Raw genomic sequence first — 19349 nt, 5'->3', positions numbered from 1 at the left:
GGATGAAACACTCATTCATCAGACGCTAGTATTGCTTTCTAGTTAACCATAGTGCACAATGAGAATTTAAGTGTGAATACCACCAGCATTCTATGCATAAGTCATCAAAGTAAAAGATATTACACAACAAGACTCGGCTCCCCGGGACCCGTCCAGGTATCCCAAACAATCTCACTTCCTCCCTGCATTTAGCCAGCGATCAATCATCACCACAAAATGCCAACTCACTTCCTGATCATGCCACATTCCCCAACGTATTTCGCTCCATCTCACATTAGTCCTGCCAACCAACCCTCCCCCCAACTTCCTCATCCCCATCCTCTCCATCACTCGTCAGGTCAATGCAATTCTTCTCAAACAAAGCAGACCGCTCTCGGCGCTTCTCCTCTCGCTCGGAGAGGGCGGGACGGGGCATCCGGCCAGGGAAGCCGGAGACCGGTAATGACATTGGTAGGGAAACTGTTGGGTCCTTCATAACATACTGCGCTTCTCTGACTTGTGAAAAAGGTAGGTCGGCATGAATCATGTCTTCCCCCGCGCGATGATAGAATATGAAGTCGCCGCCTGATTTCATCTGCTGCAGCATTTGGTTGTAACCTCGCCCGGGCGCGTATCGGCCGTTCTTTGGAGGTCGAGAAACGGCTGCGCTGTTGCTAAGGTGTGGTGGGGAGATTGTTGGACGTTGGATTGGGTATGCTTGAGACACTGGAATGGTCATCGCTGGGGAAAATGCCGGTAAGGGTTTTTGGTGGGAAGGGAGCGGCGTGACGGATTGGGGGATGGGGAGGGGAGGGATGACAGGTGGTTGGATGGCAGTTGTTAGTCCTGGTAATATCAGTCAGCCTCTATCTTCACAGGGGATTATTTCAATGATAGCAGTCACAGCGCATTGCTTGGCGCGTCACTTCAAATAGCTCGACGTACCTGCAGCATTGTTGTTGACTGTAGATTGCGTCAATTTGAGTTTCTTCTCCGCGCCTTCGAGGTGTTAGCATTGCTTGCCAAATTGGAGATCGTTGCTTCGGTACTTTCACGCTGTCTCTTCTGGTTGCGGTTCGCACGCTACTTTATGTGCTGAGCTTGATTTGACCTCTTCTGCTCCTCCTTGGTCTTGCCAGCCCACGTCGTTTCCCCGAAACTGTCTGGCGCGCGATTGCGAGCGTCGAGGTCTCAAAAATTGGGTCTCGCCATGGTGGCAGACTACCAAGAACGGTTGCAGTAGTGTGGTGTAAGAGGAAGGAAATGGGCGAGAACAAAGACTTTCTGGCTAGAAAAATCCTGCTTTCTGAGGGGAAAGTGCCGACCTTGGAGATGAGTCATAGCGGTTGCACATACCATTCAACATTGTCCCAATGGGATCATCCTCCTTCGCTGCTGTGAGACTTGCGGAAAGGCGTAGTATATATTTATATATAAGGTTGAGGAGAAAAGAAAGGATGCTAGACTAAGGAAGTGTTCGCTTTATGTACTCGTCAGGCTCCTTACACGTGTAAGTCCACCTGACCAGAAGCCAACTTCACACATATAGTGTCTGATAAAGACGAGTGGGTGTTGGAAAACAGAGAGTATATCACGTGCATGTGAATTGCAAAAATGAAGAGTGTCTCATGTGCAGCGAATTGTCAAGGTCTCGACTGGTGTCTCATTTGTTCACCCACTAGTTGAGCGAAAATACTATCAGCATTCCATGCATATATTGACAAAACAAATTATGTTAGACGTGACGGGATAGAATTGGCGTGAAAACACTGACCTTCTATCTTGAAGGTGGGTCGCTCTCTCTTAGACTGCCATCATCAAAGTTCCCGCGTGGGAGCTCAGTAAGGTTCAGTCTCCCCGAGGACGCGAATTTAGCAGTATTAATGCACTTTTTGGTCTTGGGGAAGTAGCAATCTTACGCTCTAACAGCTTACCACAACAACATGCATAGCTGGTAAGGCTGCGGGGAGCGGAGTATCACTTACTGTTCTTTGCGAGGGGGGAGAAGAAGGGGAAGACAAGGAAATGTGTGGAGGAGGAGAGACGGGGAGGGAAGAGGGAGAACAGGACGGGTAGGGAAGAGGGAGGCTCAACAGGGGGGGCAGTAGATAGTTGCAGGGATAGGTACGGGAGAGGGGATGCTCTATATGAAGGTAGGGAGCGTTAGGCTGAGGGTGGAGAATGAGATGGTTTAATATAAGACAAGAGGCGGAAGGTGTGCTTTTGTTAGGTGTATGATCGGGAAGGGAGGGAAAGAAGAGAGATTGGCGTAGCGAACTGAATGAAGGGGGGTGGGATTGCTCGTGTCGGAATATACTTTTTGTTCTATGGCTGCGGTGAGATTTGGGATTGGATGCTGGTGGATCTCAACCGGCGCAAGCCAACTTTTTCCAGTGTGCTGAATCCAAACTCAAAAAATCAATTCTGCGAGGCCGAAAAGTCGTGAATGAAAACGCCGGGAGTGCAATTGAGGTTCATGCTCAATTATAGTGGCCGTCGAAAGTATTGTGAGCGTTAGTCAAGTTGTAACAAAGAGGGGTCGAGAAGTGATTGAAGCTCCTACGATTGATCAGCACTGCTCGGCGACGACAGGAAAAGGAAGGCAACCTCAAGCTTATCTGACATTGAGTCGTGTCCGCCTCCATCGAAAGCGAATTTCATCATGTGCTGCTTCTTCTCCTGGAGTTTTAGTATCCTCTGCGTAAGGTAGATTAGCTGACATCGCTGATCAAGTTGGTTGGTAAAGAGGCATACCTGCTCGATTGTACCCTGCATTATGTATCGAATGACAGTGACATTCTTTTGCTGCCCCAATCGCAAAGCGCGACCGATTGCTTGCGCCTCCACGTTCGGGTTCCACTGGGGCTCGACAATGTGAATCCGGTTCGCGGCAGTGAGGTTCAGTCTATACCCGGGTTAGCCGCTTACTTCCCAGCATATCGTTGGATCAACGTACCCAACAGCCCCAGTGCCAAATGTCATCAACAAGGTTGAGACATTTGGAGACTCTTGAAATTGCTTCAGTCTCTTTGATCGCTCTTGGTAGCTTACGTCACCATCAATCCTGAGGAAAGTAACGCCCTGCTCAGTCATGATTGCGGAAAAAATGTCCAAAGTCCTCGTCCAGCATGAGAAAACAATGCTGTATTAGTTGTAAGGTAGCCTATACTGAGATTTGAATGGAGAGGACTCACCTTTTTGACATTTCTTGGTGTTTACGAAGATCTTGTACAACCGCTCGCAATTTGCTTGGATAGGCTTCTGATCGTGGGAGACGATGATTCGGTAGAAATCTCTCCTCGGCAAAAGACGTTTCTTCAAAGTCTTCTGAGAATTTGCGCTTGGCCCTCCGCGGCACGAGTAATGCTGGGCCGGCGGGACCAAATTCTGGAGCTAGTAATCGAGAGCAGCTTGGACAAAACTGACAGTCTTTGATCAAATCGACAGAATCTTGTCGCTGGCAAACATCGCACTCGACATCAATAGGTGTGCGTGCATCCAGGCTGGCTGGCAGAGTCGTAAGAGACGAGGGTGATGGACTTGAGACCTTGCCGAAGTCGCCATGATTGCAAAATCTCCGAAGCTTGTGGATAACACTGAAGAGTTTTGAGAACTTCTGTATCGCTGGAGCAGTACTCACGACTACGTTCATGTCACTCTTGGCGTCGTTGAGAATGGCTTCATAATCTAACCGTTCTGTTGCAGATGAGTCTATGAGTCGTGTTTCATATCCCGCCTTGAGCTTTGTCTCGGTACTTGTGAGCCGCCTAAGACAAAATGTCTCCAATAGAAACCGAAGTCTGTAGTATGGGTCTTTACCGGATGATACAAGTGTCTCGTCAATCAGGCTCCGGAATGCAGTGCTCGATCCTTTGCTCAGGAAAGGTTCAATTTTGAGGAAGCGCATCAAGGCAGCTAAGTCTTCCATCTTATTTTGGATCGGGGTTCCAGTCACGCACCATCTGCGTCGTGACATCAAAGAGTGAGTGGCGCGAAATTGCTCGGTGTTTTGGTTGCGTATCCAATGCGCTTTCGAGTCTTAGCCCTCTCGCTTCTCCAATCATGGATGCGGGGCATTCACCTTCGTCTAGCACTACCCGATACCAGGCGAATTTGTAAAGAAGTTTGGCGTTCATGTAATCTTTCATCAAAGTAGAGTAGGTAGTCAAAATAATATCAGCGTAGAATGCTTCATTGGGCATTGAATTGCGTTCACTGCCGTGAAAGACAGTCACGTTTATTGTGGAGGGTTTCAAATGACTAGGACTTGGTAAGCCTCCGCCGCGTAAGGGAGAAAGGAAATGAACCTATCGATTTCGCTTTTCCAGACTTCCAAAACCTCTACTTATGGTCAGTACAGGTACGCAGCACCCGGACATAAACCTCACGTGCGGAAGGAACAACGATTAATGTAGCTCGTCTTGGATAGATGGCTCGCGCTTCGTCCACACTTGAAGCATCATGTTCATAGCGAAACGCTTCGTCTATGGAGTTGGTTATATTGCTGAGTATCGATAACGTCTTCCCACTAGATTGAATGAGACACCCATTCAGATAACAGGGGCTTTGGGGATGTTTACAGGCCCATGTCATCAGCAAGCAAGCCACTAAGTGGAAAAGTGTCAGGCGAGTAGAGGCTTCTGAATTTCATCAGTTGGTTCAACTGGTATTGCGATGATCTGCTGTCCCTAGTTCTGTGGATTGCTTACTCATTGTGGTCTTCACTGGGGCTGTGGTGAGGTGGAATGCCATGTTCCCTTCGTATCATAAAGCCTAGGGCTTTCCGCTGATGCCTACAAAGAATGAACTATGCCGAGAGAATGGAGCAAAAAGGCTTCGAACTTCAGTAACGGCGTGACAACGATCCGGATCGGCGAGATGACCTCGGATTCCTCTTCCACATCAAGCGTGTCCATTATCTTGGACAAGTCTGCTGTGATGGAACTATCCGAAAGGCCATCGACGATGCAGTGGTTTGTAAAGTTGCGGACTTCAGTAATTGATGGACTCCGAAAACATTGTGGGTTGTGGTATGTAATGCGTGACTCAAGTGCATCGGGATGCTGCAGATAGTGTTTTTCTTGCAAAAGATATTCACCGATTCTGGACGCAAAGTCAATTGGACCGTATACATTGACGGACACATTGAGCTGGCTCTTGTCCTGAGAGATGTTCTCGTTGCGTGAGGTGTTACTAGGCTCCCTCGGGAACCTGCCTATCACGCCTTTAAATTCTGTGGCTCCGCGCTCCTGCAGATTGCGAAGACATGATGCAGATCTGAGATCGAGCAAGGCAGTATCATTTCCGTCCGGCGATTGGATAGTGACATGACTGGAGCTGGTAGCAATCTTGAACAATTTAATAGGAGCATCAGGCTTTTTGATTTTCTTGAATTGGGCTTTGTCAAGTGCAAAGCCATTTGGACACGCAGCCCTAATGTCGAAAAGCTTGGGAGACTTTTAATGCCGGCTTGACACATTCTGATGCAGGAAGCTTGAGACTTACTGTACCATAGCACACCAGCTGAGTCTTCGGCTCTTGGTCGGGCCTATCCAGCGCCATTGTATCGCTTCAAACATTCAGTATGAGCAATAGAAGCAAAGCATTTTCGCCCATCAAAAGACAACAAGGACTTCTGATCGACGATGTCGTCTTCAGACTTCTAGCATGATGAGGCATTGCAAGTGGTCCACACTCCACAAAGACACTGAAGCTGAGATGAGATACCTTGCTTGGGAGTTCGTTTGGCTTGGCATTGTGGCTGAGCAAACTGAGTGTGGCTGTGAAAGTGGGGGGTGTGGCACCGCCTGGTGCCGCCCATCTTTTCGTTGCCTTCATCGCAACCATCGTCTTGTACCTCTACAGCCCATGACACGCATAGGCGATAAGATTCATATGTTCTCAATTGACTGTGATGTTCAATTATGACCCTCATACCCTCTTCGGGCCTACAAGGCCTCTGTAGCCTGATTGAAGATGTTTAGCGCGCTGGAAAGGCCCCTTGATGCCGATGATAATCTGCCTTTTGCCAATGCAGGAGGGTCTGGGACAGCGCCTGCATACGAGCTAACACGATACTGGACAGCTATTGGAGTCGCTTACAACGTAAGGCTGAAAAGCTGCGGATGGGCAGATTCAGCCTTCTCAAGGTGGTCAGCGCTTAGACGAGAAAGACAGGATCTTTGCGACCTTTGTTTCTATTCCATTCTCTATGATGAACATCGAGTGTCGCAGTATACAGTTGATAACTTGAACACTGCTTGACATGGCTGCTATCACTCCTCTGGGCTCCAGCTTTGACCGTGCACTCGAGGAGTTCAAACAATCACTATCCTCCAAGCAAAAGCTGGAATTCAGCATCTGTAGTCTTGAAGATGTATCAATTGCTATTTGCGAGATTGAAAAACGACATGGCACTCAAAGGAAGTTGCGCGGCATGGGCCGGATGCAAAAGTTTCTGGAGGCTATGGACCAATACCGGAAAGTCATAGAAGCTTTCCTTAATTGTACCCCCTTCATGGGATACGTTTGGGTAAGCATCGTGGTCAGAAGCACTTTCTCAATCTTATACCAATATAGGGACCATTACGCTTTGCTCTGCTTGTAAAGTGCCCTGCTCACTTCATGCCGCATGCTACCGACTAAAATTATCCACTGTAGGTGGCAGATACTTGGGTCACTTCACTAGACACCCTTTTGGAGGCCTATCGAGATATCGCGGAGCAGCTTCCTGCCTTTCTACATTACAAGACGCTATTTGAACAATCTCCGGAGATGCGAAGAGTTCTTGGACTTTATTTTTGTGACATCCTTGGTTTCCATCGAATTGCACTGAAAGTGTTCAATAGGCCTGGTTCGCCCCATCTTTTGTCATCGTGTAAGCGTATACCCTAATGCGTCTAGCCTGGAAACACTTTTTCAAGTCATGTTGGAAAACATTCGACACCAATTTCCGACGCATTTTGGACAGCATGAAACGCCATAAAGAATTAATAGAGAGCGGAAAGGGAACTGCGACTTTGATCGAAGCTCAAAAGACACGCGAAATAGCCGAGCTTCAATATCATGAGCAATCTGACTATGAAACCAAACGAAGGCTCACCGCAGTCATTGAGAAGCTTGACCCCCTAAGTATGAAAACGATCACTATGCAGCTGCGGCTCAACATCGCAAAGGGAAGTCTGGCATGTGGCTTCTGCAGCATTCGGCCTTCACACAGTGGGTTCATACTGAGAATGGTAGCCATAGTCTTTTTGTTCACGGCATCCCGGGTGCTGGTAATATGCCTTCTATAAGCCGACCGTGTTTCAACGAAAAGACTAATGCAGCGAACAGGTAAAACTGTTCTAGCATCGTTCATCATTGATGAAGTCCGTAATATGACGAGTGCCAATGTGCTTTACTTCTACTGCAAGCACGATCAAGAACGGAAAAAGACTTTGACCGAAATCGTTCGTGCGATGCTTGCGCAACTCGCGAGGAAGGACCCTACCGTAGCATCTTACATACACGAAGAAATCATATCCTCAAAAGGCGAATTAAGCCAAAGAATGATCATAGATGATATTGGTCCAAAGTCATTCGCAGGTCAAGAAAAACTGTCCGTCATCTTGGATGGCCTTGATGAATGCAACGCAGAAGAGGCAGAAGAAATTCTCGATTGGTTCATGTTGGTACAGAAACGGCATAAAGAGGGCCATGGTGGCCAGGTGAATATTCTGTTCATGGGTCAGCGTACCGATCTTCTGCAGCAACGACTTTCAACTGCCGCTCAAATTTCATTGGAAGCTTCAAAGCACAAAGAGGACGTTACTCTCTACGTTGAACGAGAAGCCCATAAACTGCAAGGGGAATTTGAGCTTAGCCACACCATTAGATTCCAAATAATAAAGCGGGTGGCCGAGACGGCGAATGGTAAGACCTCGAGACGCTGCAAAGAAATTCCTAATATACACGCTTACTTATTCTCGAAGGCATGTTTTTGTACGCGAAGTTGGTAATGGAAAATTTTGAATGTCAGACTAGTCTGGGAGAAATTCTGACAGAGCTGGAGCCTGCTACCTTCCCGGTTGATCTGAAAGATGCGTATGGGCATGCTCGCATGATCGATTATCTGCTGCTGACCGACGTCATTGTAGGTACGAGCGAGTCGTGGCAACCATCTTTCGCAAGGGACCACAACAAGCCGCCGCAAAACACATACTTGAGTGGATCATATGCGCCAAGCGACCGTTGAAGTGGCGAGAGGTACAAGCAACTTTCTTCCTGGATCCTGTGGAGGGGAAAGCCGACTACAACAATAGTCGCCGCCGCAAAAGCTGCAAGGCAATCTGTGGTTCTCTTGTCGATCTCCAACAACACACCTCAAGTCTTCAAAGTGACGCTACGTTAAGTCTTGTGCACGAGACCGCTCGCGGGTAAGTCAAAGTCAGTGTTTCGAGGTATAGCTTACGAATGTGTAGGTACCTCGTTGAGAAAGGGCTTGTCAATATCTCCCTCCGCGATGCAAACATCGCTTTGTTCAACCTACAATATTTAATGTCGAAGCCTTTCCAGACTTTGAAATCGGATGATATCCGGAGCAATACTTCCTCTGGCTACTATGCTATGCTAGATTATGCGACCTTACACTGGGATGATCATATTCGCTCAGTCTTGAAAGCAGGCGGAGACTCTGATCTTCGGTCCGAATTGCAACAATTGCTTCAACAAGAGCTGAGAACCTTCTTGGCACACTACGACATCACTACCATGACTAGTAAAGGAGCACTGAATGACAAGGAGGACCTACAAAGCCCTCATGAAATCGTCAAGATGCGAAACGAATGGCTCTATCTCGAGCAAAGGACGTCCACCATCAGGGATCGGATCGAGTCAATTATGACGGATAGTCAGACTGAGCAAGATCACCTCCAGCTCATGCGTAATATATACGGTAGCCTAAGGTTCAAGTGTCCGAAGATAGGGTGCCAACATTTCACTAATGGCTTCCATACTGCATCTCAGAGAAAGGAGCACTTTGCTAGACACAGCCGGCCTTTCAATTGTTCTGAAACCACATGTCCCTCCTTTATCATAGGTTTCGAATCGGCTAATCAGCTCCTGAGGCACAAAGCTCGAAGTCATAAAAACGATGCAGACAAGATCATGTTTCCCAAGGCCCAGCACACCCAAGACACTTTCTTGAAAGCATTACGTTGGGGTGATGTCGGAGCAGTTGAAGGATTCTTGACCGCCGGCGCTGGCATTGACGACCCTGTGCGAGATCACTATGAAACTCCACTCTTTCTCGCCACCAAATACAACCGACTAGATATTTGTCGACTTCTGCTTCAGCATGGCGCCACTCTCAAAGAACATGGACTGAAGAATTATCCACTTCGTGAGGCTTTTGAAAAGAACAAAGACGCAATCTTCGATCTATTTCTCAACACAAGAGTCGGAGAGTATCATGACTTCTCACGTCTAAAGACTCCAAGCAGCGAAACAGCCGTCTTCGATGTGCTAAGAGATTCCGCAATTGGGATCGAATGCGCTAAGAAATTGAATTTGGCGCAATGGTTCAGTAATGCATTAGAACGTCAAGATGAACCTTTGTTTAGATGGCTCATAGAAGTTGTAGGCTGCGATAATCTAGTGGACTCTTCGAGGCGCACTGCTTTACATCAAGCGTCGATGAGTGGAGTCCTCGCTGCTGTCAAAATGCTATTGAGTAGGCCGAGTGTGAACGTCACTGCTAGGCATGCCTCAGGTTATTCGCCTTTGGACTATGCGCTACAGAATGGTCATGCAGCTGTCGTGAGAGAACTTCTAGGTAGCAAAGGTATCGAAGTTGGGATAAATCCTGGTGCGCTAAGTACGGTGATCCATAAAAATGATGTCAAGTGTATGGAGCTTCTGCTACAAAGCGAATCAGTGGACGTCAACCGTAAGTCATGTCACCACTTCAATTCTAGGACATCTTGGCAATCCGGTACTCCTCTTTCCTTAGCGACTTTCTTCGGCCACACGTCTATGGTCCTTCAATTACTGTCGGTTGAGGGCATTGATGTCAATTGTCAAGATCAAGAAGGAAAATCACCGCTCTGGGTGGCCGCAACCGCTGATCACGCAGAGATCCTAAACATCTTGCTGGCCCAACCGGCGGTAAATTTGGATGCGCTGAATGAAGGCGACAGCAATGGTTGTACGCCGCTGCACACGGCCGCTGAGCATGGTCGCGACAACATTGTCCAAATTCTCCTCTCCTGTCCAAACGTGCATGTTAATGCACGGAATATGCGGGATCGTACTCCTCTTCACAGTGCAGCCGCAGGAGACCTGGGAGGTCATGCAGACGTTGTAAAGCGACTGCTACTAGACGACCGTGGAGAACATGACCCAGTGGACATGTACGGCTATACACCTCTGACTGTTGCCGCAGACAGAGGTCATGAAAAGGTAGTACGAATCCTTCTCGACAGTGATCGTGTGAATCCAATTCATGCGGACAATTTTGGTGAGATTCCTATTACGAGGGCGCAGAAGTCTGGTCACACCAGGACTGTAGAAATGCTGAGAGGGCGGAGCTGTACTCCTGCTGCACTGTTTGCGGCGGCGTCGACCGCAAATCAGCAAATCGTCGATCTGATACTCGAGTCTCGCAAGATTGACCCGAATGCGCGGTTTAACGATGGGTATTCGGTCATTGAACTGGCCATCCTTGAAGGTCATAGGTCAATAGTCCAGCATTTTCGGGACTCTGGCACCGTGGATGTTGCACGACTTTCAGTTCAGGACAGATTGGCATTTGAAAATGCAGATCAAATGCCCATGCCGCTTTGCGCGGGCAACCATAGTATGCAATTATCAGATGTGAGTCAGTCAGCACTTCCAAGAGACGAAAGGATGCTGCCGCCTGCATTAGCAAAACCGCTAGAGATTTGTGCCATTGGACTGGAGCTGGCGCAGAAGTGGACGAAGAAATATCAAGTTCTTTGTCAGACTGAATCAGAAAATCCTGCGTTGGTAGACTACAACCACTAATTAAACCTTCTTGAGGAGCAAAAATTAAGGAGATTAATCATGGGCTTGGAAGAAAACGGAGTCCTCTAATGAATCACAGGACTGAATTCAATTCTGAGCTCTAAGCATAAGAGCTTTCCAGCATGATCCACTGATTTCCTTTCACAGATGATGCAGTGGTCGCATCTTCATAATCCCTAACCCTCAAAGTCGTACCAAAGACATTAAAACACGCAAATCTCCCTACACTTTCTCGCCCCCATCACTAACCACCTCAGCTTTCGGCTTTCCGTAAACATCAGCCCTCAGCTCATGGCCCACCGCACTATGCATCTGCAAATCCGTGCTCGGCACAGCCGTGACCTCATCCTTTGGACTCTCCACGCCAACCACGTGTCCTTCCAGCACCTTCGTCTCATCGCTCTCGACGTCACTCACCCCCAACCCATCTCCCTTTCCCGCTTTAAGCTTTCGCGGCCCCATCGGCCCACCGGCCTCCATCGCCGTGTCAAGACTCCCAAGGTCAAACTTGATCGTTTCATTATTGAGGCCAGTGAGGTATAGGTACCAATAGACTGTTCCAACGAAGAAGCCGCCGCCGATAAGGTTACCGAGGAGGGTTGGGACAAGTGATTTCCAGATGTACAAGCCGACGCCAATGTCGGGGTGGTCGTAGAAGATGGCGCAGGGGATGAAGAACATGTTCGCTATTACGTGGTCGAGACCGAGGGCTACGAAGGTGAAGGTGGGCCACCAGATTGCACTTACGCCAGTCAGTCAATAAAAAGAAAATGCTATTAGCGCCATTGGTGACTTACACTACTTTGGAGACCAGCTCCCTCGAAGAGATCGACAAGAAGACAGCGAGGCAAACGAGCCAATTCGCTGGAATAGGGAAGTCAGCCAATTATCATAGGAGCATGTAGAGCGACATACCGCCAATCGCCTTCAAGAAGATCTGATGCCACTCCGGAACCAGCATCTTCATAGTCGCAAAATCGAACAGCGCCTTCCTATACCCCATAACCTGAAAGACCCCGCCATCTACCCCACAGAATCAGCATTTTCTTCAAGCACCTCACCATTTCGAAGCACTCACACCCCGTAATCAACGCCATAAAAAACAACATCCCCGCCAAATTCCCAAAAAAGCTCACGAACCAATTCACCAACAAATCCCCCACGCCAATGCGTCGATGCCACAGCGCGACCCCCATAAACATAACATTACTCGTAAACAGATCCGCGCCAGTCAACACAATCATAATCAATCCCACAGGAAAGAACATCGCGCTAATACTCCTTATAAGGCCGGGGGCGTTCTCGGCGTACCAGGGCGCGGACTCGGTGGATATCATGACGGCGCAGCCGAAACCGAGGAGAGGGCCCGTGAGCAGGGAGTTGAAGAGGAGCTTGTCGTAGCGCATGTGGGATTTTTTGGTGCCGATGCGCGAGACGAGCTCGGTTGTTTGTTGGGGTGTGAATGCGTCCATTGTGGGGTATATTGAAGGGGAAGGGGGAGGGGGGTGTGGGAAGCTGCAGACCGCGTGTATAGAAGACAAAAAGATGGCCTGGGAGGTGGGAGGTGGGAGGGAGAAAACGAGAATGAAGGGAACGGCTGCTAGAGCTGCACGCAGGAGGCAGGAGGTGAGGAGGTGGGGATAGGAGAGAGTATGCACAGCGACGTCAACCCCCCCTTTATATCTGCCACAGGAGCAAACTCGAGCCGGAGATCGTCTCCATAGCTCTGGATCCCATGGCGTGAGATTGGCACATGGCACTTCCCCTCCCCCCCTTCCCTACCTCTACTTTAGCACGCCCCTTTCCTGCCCAACCCAAGACGTTGCAAATAACGGAAAAGAAGATCGTGGGGAATCGCATCCTTATCTCAAGTTTTCTTTTTATATCGGAGATCTGGTTGGCTGATAAAAACCGTTGCAGATTGCCAGATGGCGCTAGGCTGAAGTGGGCGCTAGCGCTGTGTTGATCCGGCTTGGCTTCTTGGTGCCGGAGGAATTTTGCGCTTTCGACAATCTTCCATCCTCCAGTTGACGATGTTGCGATGGCGTCTAGAGCTGCAACGCCCATGCTGGACTGTGCTGTCCATGGTTGTTGTGAGCTTTGACGCGTTCTTGAACAGCTGGAAGCTCTAAGCTTCCACTCCCATCAGCACAGGACCCATTAACACAAGTCCTCGAGCATGTGGAACAGCTGCATCTTCACGACGCACGGTCACCCTGTGTAAGATATGATACTCATGCAACAAGGGCACAGCATGGCATAGATCGTCGAGAGTGCGTCGGAAGAACATGAACGAGCAAGAGCAAGGACATACCCTCCCCACCCCTCCCCTCCCCTACCATCCCATGGCAGCTGCGCGCCCACCTCAGCGCAAGCAAGGCCAGCATCACACGCCCCTCGCTCGAGATGGTGCGTTGCAAAAGCCGATTCCTCCTCCTGCGGCGTGCGGCTTCCACGAGGCCTGAAGAGCGGACGCAAGATTGTTGTTTCTACACACATTTCGGGTGGAGGATGGTGGCATGGTACCTCTACAGCACAACCAGAACCGCCTCGTCGAGACGTCGGGTAAGAGCTATGATATACATATACATCTGTCTATAGGTAGCACGCTCGGTGCAGACACTTCTCACCACCCGACGGCTTTGGGTTCTATAAGCTCGAAGAAACTAGGGCAGCCGTTTCCGCTTCTTCGTCAACAGACACAATTTCTTGAGTCTATGAACGCTCATCCTATCGACTTTCGCCCTGGCAGAGTGCGGCTGCGCATTCGAAGAGACGAGACGTCTATTTTGGAGGACGCCTGGATGAGGGTATGTAGAGCAATATCTACAAGAGCCTGGCTCGTCTTACGAGTTGGCTGTGAAGATGCCGACGGGTGCGTGAAGTGGAGATGCGGAGACAGCGTGGGGAGGGGGCAGGTAAATAGGGCATTTTGGTGCGACAAGCTTACGCCTCAATGCTGTATGACTATTCGTTGACGAGGGGGAAGGAACGAGCTTCAGGAAGAACAGGTGGTGTGGGTGGCTAGCTGTGGGATGAAATTCTATTACAGTGTTATCCCTCTAGACCTGTTGGGTATCTATGACCTGCGCCAGTCTGCAATCGAAATCTGTTCATATGTACATGCTGCTTTCAACATTTGTGCTCTTCTCGCCTCCCCATTACGCACCCCCCGTCCCCGCCTTCTTCACCTTCTCCGGATCCAGCTTCTTAATTGGTACCCACAGCGCAACCAGCGCACTCACACCCGCGACTGCAATCGCAATCGCATACGTGATCCTCAACCCACTCATGTAGGCCCTTAGAATGCCCGGGATTTCCGCCGCCTCAAACACTTTCCTCAGTTCTGTCGCCCCGGTGGCCACGACCTTCGCCGGATCAACACTGGGAGCCTCAATCGGAATCCTGCTCAACAGCCGATTGGCAAATCCTGTCTGGCCTGCGGAGACAACGAGAGCACCACCGATAGTTTGGAAGAAGAGCGTGATGGCGGTGATGGCGGAGATGTCGCTGGGTGACACGCTGGCTTGGTTGACGATGACGGGGACTTGGAAGGCTAGACCGCAGCCGATGCCGACGAGAGCTTGGTAGCCTATCCAGTGACTAGACGACGTGCCGATGTCGAGCGTGTAAAGCAGCCCCGATCCGATGGCAGCGATGATTGACCCCGCGAAGATCATAGGCCAGTAGTATCCCGTGACGGCGATAAAGATGCCGGAGAAGATGGTGCAGAGGGAGGCGCCAATGACGAGCGGCAAGTTGCGCACGCCGGAGTCAGAGGCAGACACGTTGTCGATGGACTGGAAGTAGATGGGGAGGTAGTACAACAGCACGAAGAACGTCCCGCACAGCCAGAACACGTACATGCTCAGCGAGGCGATAAGGCGCTGTTTCAGCAGGCGGCCTTGCAGGAGGGCTCGGTCGCCCATGAAATACTCGTTCACGATAAACGCGGCGACGATGAGCCCGAAGCCCACCAGACATCCGATGACCGAGGAATTACTCCAGCTTTTCGTCGTGCCGCCCCATTGCAGCGCGAGGATGTAGCATATCACGGCACCGAGAAGGAGGAATGCGCCGTTGAGGTCCAGCTGCAGGAATTTCTCCGTCCATGTCGCTTTCTCGGGCTTCGCGGCCACGGGCGTAGAGAAAGAGAAGAAGATGATGGCGGCGCTGGCACCGCCGATGGGGAGGTTGATGTAGAAGCACCAGCGCCAGGACGCATTGCTCGTCAGCGCGCCGCCGATCAAAGGCCCCGTCACGGAGGCAACGCCGTACGCGGCGCCCACAACGCCCGTATATGCCGGCCTTGTCTTCGGCGGGGCGGAAAACGCGAGGATAGTGTAGCACCCGCTCGCTACGCCAGCACCCCCAAACCAGCGATCGCCCGCCCAACGATGAGAGTGGTGGAGTTGTTGGCGACGCCACAGATCAGACTGCCGACCTCGAAAATGAAGATGCTGAGAAGGAAGGTCGGCTTCAGCGGGAAGTATTTGTAGGATTTCCCCAGGTGGACTGGAATGCTGCGAGGGTCAGGAAGAAGGCCGAGGCGTACCAGCCTACGTCGTCGAGAGAATGGAATTGATCTGTTATTTTTGGGATGGCGGTTGCGACGATTGTCATGTCCAGAGCGACGAGGAAGATGGAAAGGACGAGGGCGACGAGGATGGAGATGAGGCGGGCTCCTGTTGGATAGTCGGAGGTTGCTATGCGGGAGAGTTCCGTCATGTGTGTGTCGGTGTTCTCGAGGTCGTGGTGTTGAGATTTTTCGGATTTGACGCGCGTGATGCTCTCGGCGGAGGTGGAGGAGGCGGAGGAGGAGTGGGGGTTGGGTTGGGGCGCCATTGTTGGCTTGGTGTTGCGGAGTGGGTGGTTCAGGATTGAGGCCACAATGATGAAGTATTTGTTACCGATAAGGAAAGTCTTGGATTGGCAGAAGCCAAGACAATATTAATTAAGAATCTCACCTTATGGTTATTGTTGAAGAGACGGAAGGGTGAGATGGTGGGGAGACTCAGAGATTAAATATCACACCCATCGAAGGAGAATGGTGATGTGACCACAAGTCAATGCAGCATCGGAGGTGCAACGTTCCTCCGAGTTCTGCCTGCAATCGCGAGATAATGCCCAAACGGGTCGTGAAAATGTGCAAAAAGGGGCAGAAGGTTGCGGCCATTGGGCCGTAGTATCGGAGTTCCGGGGCCTGTATGGACTTTAGGTGGTGACTCATACAAAATCACGCAAGAACATGGACGAAAAGCGGACGAAGAGGAGGATTCTAGACTCATTCTGGTGTAGTGCTTACGGAGCTGGAAATTGAAGGGCAAGGTACTCCGTCTTGGCAGAAGGTGGAGGACGGAACCAAGGCCGGTGTCCGTCCGCTGACTCGTCCGTCCGTCCGTCCGCTTTTGTCAGCATGTTATTCAAACATCCCACCGTTTACGTTTCCGTCATTCGTCCGTCATCTCTTCAGACCGTCGACCATTCCAATAATATGTCTAATATGATGCTTCAAAAACACGGTGCTGATGGGGATGCGGAAGATGCCCCATCTTCAAAGCGCATGCGCAAAGGGACCAAAAGCTGTGCGGAATGCCGTCGCCGGAAGATCAAATGCAACTACGACGTCAAGCCTGACATCTGCGACAATTGCGCCGAAAAAGGCCTAGAGTGTATCGAGCAGGCGAATCGCCCAGCTTCGCCAAAAGCCCCCAAGAGCCAGAACACCCAGCATTTGCAGGGCAGACTGAATCAACTAGAAGGGTTGGTCAAGACTTTGCTTGTCAAACTTGATGACAAAGGGACGTCGAAAGGAGATATTCCAAACGAGTTCAAGGGTTAGTCATTCAAATAACACCAACCATACGTACATGTTCGGCTCATTGCATTCTAGACATCAACATCGTGGAGGAACAGCTGCGGCCAGACCTTCTCCCAGCAACGCCAGTATCTCTGCCAGATCAGACCAGCCACGTGAAGACCAACAGTGTCACCCAAAACCTTGGCAACAAACCTGACTTAGGTCCCAATCCCTATCTCAGCCTCTTTCAGAATGACTTTGTCGAGGCACAGGGCGACTGGGTCGAACCAGCCACCACTGCCATTGCTCAAGACGTGCCTGGCGGTGAAATCTCTTTCGACCCTTCTCGGATACAGCGCTTGAAACAGCAGCTCATCGCTTACTTTCCATCCCAACATGCTATTAGAATCCTAACAAGGGATTTTGGCCAATGGTTTATAGACTGGACCAACAATTGTGAGATGGCCCGTCATATCTCCTTATTTTGATCATATGCTGACAACTTTTCTTACGCAAAGTACCTGACATCTTTGACGCAAAGTTCCAGACTCTAGATGATGTCGTCCAGGACGCCTTGATCCGAGGCTCACCAGTTGCCCTTGCACAGAGCCTCCTCGCCCTTGCCATGTGTATGCAGCAGATACCGACTAGCTATGATGCAACGCCCCTACAGTTTGCCGCTGCTCCCTACGAGCTGGCAGACATCTTTGCAAGAGAAGTCTATCGTCTTGTCCTCGGCGACGACGATTTAGCCGGCACTTTCGAAGGAATAGTATGCTTGATTGTTTACAGCAAATTCTGCACAGTGGCAGGACGACCTCGAAGATCCTGGCTGGCTCATCGCAGAGCCGTTACGTTCGCTCAGCTTCTCAACCTGCACCGTCGGCCTAATAGAGCCGTCGACTCGCCTGGGTTTAACTCAAGCCGCAAGGAACAGACATGGGCGAATCTTTACATCATTGACCACATTATGTCGCTCGTCTTTGGACAGCCCTATACCATCTGCGCCTTTCATTGCGATATAGACACGTCAGAGTACAGCAATCTTGGATTTGAGACGTCCTTCATGGTTCGTCTTAGCCAGATTTGTGGCCGAATTAGCGACCGCAATCACCACATGATGGAGTCAACCCCAAATAAACTGCTATCTGTGACCTTTGAAATTGATCAGGAACTTGAAGAGCTTGTACAGTCATCGCCTCAGCTTTTCTCGAATACAGAAGCCAAAGGACTTGCTGGTATGTTCAGTCTCAGATCATGAAACTCATTGTACAAACGCTCACTGACGCTGACAATAGCACGACTCCTCCTGCGTTTCCTCTACTTCCATATCCGCGTCCTCCTTCACCTGCCCCTGATGATCAGATCAGCAAGCGACACGCGCTTCCACCACGGCAAAGTAGCCGCCGTCGACGCCGCCCGCGAAATGATCCGCTGCTTCGCGGACCTCCGCTCCACCAAGAGCGGCGACACCGGCTGCAACAAAGTCGTCGACTTCGAAGCCTTCACAGCCGCCATGCTCTTGATCCTCAACATTCTCGGCTACTCGCGCGACATAACCCAAGGCCACGAAAGCGACTGGAACCTCGTTAAAGTCATCATCGACCTCCTCCGCTCCTCCGTCAACGGCACAGGCGGCAAAGTATCCGAGCAATGCCTTCGCACTCTCGAGCTCTTCTACGCCTGTCGAACAGGCGGCTGTGACGACAACGGGCAGCAGAACGGAAAAGTCGTCATCCCCTTCTACGGCACGCTGATCTTGGGGCCAAACAAGACTAGCAAGGCTGGTGCGGCTGCTATGGCTGCTCGCAACACTGAGTCACAAAACATGGGTGCTAGCCAGCTGCCAACACCATCGATGACGGATTCGACGGCGACGTCGCCGAATATGACGACCCCGGATCCGACACCCCTTACAGCGTTCCCCAATGGACCAGGCGCATTCTCCTTTGATCTCAATCAAGGGATGTTCCCTTATTCGACGATGGGAATGGGGCAACAGCAGCCGGCGATGGATGGGGATGGGATGGATGGGTCGTGGAATTTCATGCCGCAATACAATACGGATTTGGATCATGATTGGAGCTGGTCTCTAGGAGGGGAGGCGCAGACCTGATGGCTTATGACGTGTACGGACGAGATGTGATTTTGCATGAATATGAAAATACATTACGGGTGGCATAGCGATGGTATAAGGGAGATGGCGTCTCAGCTCTTGCAGATTTGGTGATTTCTACTCATACGCGCCTTTTCTCTTACCTTAAAATATGTTATTGTTTGGATGAGCTTCCCTCCTTAGAGGGACAAAGGAGCTAAATCTCTTCAAATCAGGCATCTACAGTCCAATGTCTGTGTCTCCAATACATCGACCAATTTCAACTCACTCCAGCTTGGACTGGCATCAAATACGACCAATGCACGAAACCTTCCACATTGACACTCGTCGATGATAGGAGCTACAACCACTACCCTTCCCCTTCTCCTCGACAATCCGACTTACTCTCACAATAGCTCAATCAATCACTTCCAACGACCTACTACCGCA

The 19349-nt window shown here is 50.3% G+C and overlaps 6 protein-coding genes across 6 annotated transcripts; 2 read left to right on the top strand and 4 right to left on the bottom strand.

Moving 5' to 3' along the window:
• Window positions 1-119: 119 nt before the first annotated feature.
• Window positions 120-448, bottom strand: KY384_005094 (uncharacterized protein; the record flags this gene model as incomplete). The annotated part of the gene is made up of 2 exons (XM_044813596.1): window positions 120-170; window positions 293-448. 2 exons carry the CDS (start codon window positions 446-448, stop codon window positions 120-122), a joined length of 207 nt encoding a protein of 68 aa, XP_044669874.1.
• Window positions 449-4772: 4324 nt separating this feature from the next.
• On the bottom strand, window positions 4773-5541 carry KY384_005093 (uncharacterized protein; the record flags this gene model as incomplete). The annotated part of the gene is made up of 2 exons (XM_044813595.1): window positions 4773-5426; window positions 5485-5541. 2 exons carry the CDS (start codon window positions 5539-5541, stop codon window positions 4773-4775), a joined length of 711 nt encoding a protein of 236 aa, XP_044669873.1.
• A 1409-nt stretch (window positions 5542-6950) lies between these two features.
• KY384_005092 (uncharacterized protein) lies at window positions 6951-11004 on the top strand (the record flags this gene model as incomplete). Its single annotated transcript, XM_044813594.1, has 6 exons — window positions 6951-7110; window positions 7315-7893; window positions 8025-8064; window positions 8118-8396; window positions 8442-9907; window positions 9971-11004. The coding sequence occupies 6 exons, from the start codon at window positions 6951-6953 to the stop codon at window positions 11002-11004; spliced, it is 3558 nt and encodes a 1185-aa protein (XP_044669872.1).
• A 222-nt stretch (window positions 11005-11226) lies between these two features.
• Window positions 11227-11971, bottom strand: KY384_005091 (uncharacterized protein; the record flags this gene model as incomplete). Its single annotated transcript, XM_044813593.1, has 2 exons — window positions 11227-11714; window positions 11920-11971. The coding sequence occupies 2 exons, from the start codon at window positions 11969-11971 to the stop codon at window positions 11227-11229; spliced, it is 540 nt and encodes a 179-aa protein (XP_044669871.1).
• A 2194-nt stretch (window positions 11972-14165) lies between these two features.
• Window positions 14166-15849, bottom strand: KY384_005090 (uncharacterized protein; the record flags this gene model as incomplete). The annotated part of the gene is made up of 2 exons (XM_044813592.1): window positions 14166-15440; window positions 15568-15849. The coding sequence occupies 2 exons, from the start codon at window positions 15847-15849 to the stop codon at window positions 14166-14168; spliced, it is 1557 nt and encodes a 518-aa protein (XP_044669870.1).
• Window positions 15850-16498: 649 nt separating this feature from the next.
• Window positions 16499-18920, top strand: KY384_005089 (uncharacterized protein; the record flags this gene model as incomplete). Its single annotated transcript, XM_044813591.1, has 4 exons — window positions 16499-16841; window positions 16898-17260; window positions 17323-18042; window positions 18103-18920. 4 exons carry the CDS (start codon window positions 16499-16501, stop codon window positions 18918-18920), a joined length of 2244 nt encoding a protein of 747 aa, XP_044669869.1.
• Between the last annotated feature and the right edge of the window lie 429 nt (window positions 18921-19349).

Source organism: Bacidia gigantensis (assembly GCF_019456465.1).
Source record: "Bacidia gigantensis strain McMullin 20006 chromosome Unknown contig_244, whole genome shotgun sequence".
Lineage (NCBI taxonomy): Eukaryota > Fungi > Ascomycota > Lecanoromycetes > Lecanorales > Ramalinaceae > Bacidia > Bacidia gigantensis.
This window is presented reverse-complemented; position numbering and strand designations above follow the sequence as displayed.